Source organism: Hydra vulgaris, chromosome 02 (assembly GCF_038396675.1).
Source record: "Hydra vulgaris chromosome 02, alternate assembly HydraT2T_AEP".
Classification (NCBI taxonomy): domain Eukaryota; kingdom Metazoa; phylum Cnidaria; class Hydrozoa; order Anthoathecata; family Hydridae; genus Hydra; species Hydra vulgaris.
This window is the reverse complement of record NC_088921.1, coordinates 15,705,242-15,708,128: the sequence shown is the minus strand read 5'-3', so window position 1 is coordinate 15,708,128 and position 2,887 is coordinate 15,705,242. Positions and strand designations below refer to the sequence as shown.

Genomic DNA, 2,887 nt, shown 5'->3' with positions numbered 1-2,887 from the left:
AAGGAAATAAAAACTAAGCTTAAAAATCTGCAAAGTCCCTGGATTACAAAAGGGCTTATTAAATCTTCAAAGACTATATGAAAAATTCTTAAAAAATAAAACTTATCAAAACGAAAAAAAATATAAAATTTACAAAAACCTGTTTGAAAACCTGAAAAAGAAAGCTAAAAAAAATTATTTCTCAAAATCACTACAAAATAATATTGGTAATAACAAAAAAACTTGGGATATAATAAAGGAAGTGATAGGAAAAATAAACAAGGTCATGGTAACACTTTACCAAAAAATATATACATTGAAGATGAAAGAACAGTAATTAATGAGCGAAAAGTTATTGCAGAGAGTTTTAATAATTTTTTTATAAATGTCGGTCAAAACCTAGCAAATAAAATAACTCGCGGAAATAAAAATTTTAAATCATATATTAAAGAAGAGGACTGTGTGATAGATGAGCTTGAAGTATCTCCTGATGAACTTCGGTTTGCTTTTAATATGTTAAAACCAAACAAAAGCTCAGGCCTTGATGACATAAGCCCAAGGGTTGTTAAAGAAGTTTTTGATATTATTGAAAACCCCTTACTAACTATTTTTAATCTTTCATTTAATAATGGTATTTTTCCTGACCTCTTAAAACTAGCAAGAGTAGTTCCAATTTTTAAAGACGGATATTTCTAAATTATCTAATTATAGACATATCTCAATACTTCCATGTTTTTCTAAAATTCTAGAGAGAATAATGCATAATAGGCTATATACAATTATTTTATAAAACATAAATTGCTTAATAATAATCAGTACGGATTTAGCAAAGGGCATTCGACAGAACATGCAGTAATTAAATTAGTTAGAGAAATTTTAAACGGATTTGAAAACAACCAATATACTCTTGGGGTTTTTATTGACCTCTCAAAGGCCTTCGATACTGTGAACCATACTATTCTTCTTTACAAACTTAGATATTATGGTGTCAAAAATAATAGTTATAAATGGTTTTTTTCCTATCTTAATAATCGCAAACAATGTGTATTTTATGACAAAACCTGTACTAAACTAGAAAACATTTCTTGCGGAGTTCCACAGGGATCTATTCTAGGGCCTTTATTATTTATTTTCTATATAAACGATATTTACTTATCTTCTAGTGTACTAAATTTCAATCTTTTTGCTGACGACACTCAGGTTTTTTATACCCTCTCAAACATAGAGTCAATCTTTATCACTATGAATCGTGAGCTTGACAACCTCAATGAATGGTTGAAAGCCAACAAACTATCTCTAAATAAAACTAAAAGCAAATATATTCTTTTTTCTAAATCCTCCAAATCTGAAACTTTACCCCTAAAACTTCCAAATATTTCCATAGAAAAAACTAATTTAACGGGTGATGCGGAAGTTATCGGACAAAATAAAAACGTCAATAACTTAGTTATAAATAAAAAAACAAACTACTATTATATTTTTTTTAAATAAAGCATTTATCTTTTAATAAAAATATATTATTTTTTATATGAAAAAACACCACCATCTGTAATTGATCTCAATTTTGCTCTGACGCCTTTCATATGCGACTGTAAAAAGTTTAAATAAATTTCTTGTAGTTTTAGTTTAATGCGATCAATCAAAACTTACTCTGTTGAAGCTTGCCAATCTCCCTCGTAAACCTTCTGTGCCAAATGTCCCCAAAAATTTTCAATCGGTCGTGCTTGAGGCACATTTGGGGGATTGGATTCTTTATCAACGTAATAGACATATTGGTCCATCCAATTTAGAGAATCTTTAGAATAATGAAAACTTGCTAAATCTGGCCAAAATAAATAGTTAAAGTCTCCATGATACTTGTGAATAAATGGAAGAAGTCGTTTTTCTAAACATTCATTAATATAGATTGATGAATTAATCGCTACAGCCTTGGAAGTGCGAAACAATGGCTCGGACATACCACGGTCAGATATGGCTATCCACATTAATAATTTTTTTGGAAATTTCTCTTTTCCTATAAAACGAACACTTTCTGGGCATGTCTTTTTGTTGTTTGTGTAGTATCCAGAATTTCCAGGCATGTTGTCCCCTGCAAAACAAAAGTATTTTTCGTCATCGATGACTAGAAGCGATTTTGTGTTAAAGAGTTGGTTAACTAGTTTCCTGCTTCTTTTCTTTGCCTTTATTTGTTGTTGTATAGTGTATTTTGGAGTCAAGTTTTCTATATTTAGTATTCATTTTTTTTTAACTGACGGCCAATTGTCGATTGATTTACACCGAATTTAATACCTATTTTTCTCTGACTGACCCCTTTTCGATTGTTGACAAGTCTCGTTAACTCGGCTTTCATTTCTCTAGTCCAGGATGTCGGACAACCAGGGTGCTTTCTATTAGAAAACGATTGAACAGTTTCAAGTCTTTTTAGGTTATCATATATTGTACTTCGAGCAAATCCTTCCTTTTCAAAATGATTTACGATTTTTTTTTTTTTTAATGTTAGGTTTATTTACAAAAAACATTTTTAGTCGCTTTCGAAAAGATTCTCGTTCAGCTGCATTTAACCTCATTTTAAATAATTGTGTTTCAAATAATAAAGTTTATATTTTATAGAACGTTTATGCCTACGCATAAAACCACAAAAACTAATTATTATGCTCAAATAATGAAATTAGGATTTGTCTGATAACTTCCGCATCACCCGTTACAACCAGGGTTGTTACCTGTCAAATGTCTGAGACATATTTTCTGCTGACATAAAATATGTCCCACATATTTTCTATCGACATATTTTGACATAATTTTATGTCTGAATTATTTTCTGCTGACATAAAATATGTCAGACATATTTTCTATGGACATATTTTGACATAATTTTATGTTTGAATTATTTTCTGCTGACATAAAATAT

The 2,887-nt window shown here is 29.6% G+C and overlaps 1 protein-coding gene across 1 annotated transcript; it reads right to left on the bottom strand.

The window, feature by feature from the left end:
• Nucleotides 1-1,625: 1,625 nt before the first annotated feature.
• LOC136075886 (uncharacterized) lies at nt 1,626-2,060 on the bottom strand. Its single transcript, XM_065789327.1, has one exon. It carries the CDS (start codon nt 2,058-2,060, stop codon nt 1,626-1,628), a length of 435 nt encoding a protein of 144 aa, XP_065645399.1.
• Between the last annotated feature and the right edge of the window lie 827 nt (nt 2,061-2,887).

Excerpts from the sequence above, each read along its gene's own strand:
- LOC136075886 (XM_065789327.1), bottom strand. The coding sequence starts at position 2,060 with ATGCCTGGAAATTCTGGATACTACACAAACAACAAAAAGACATGCCCA.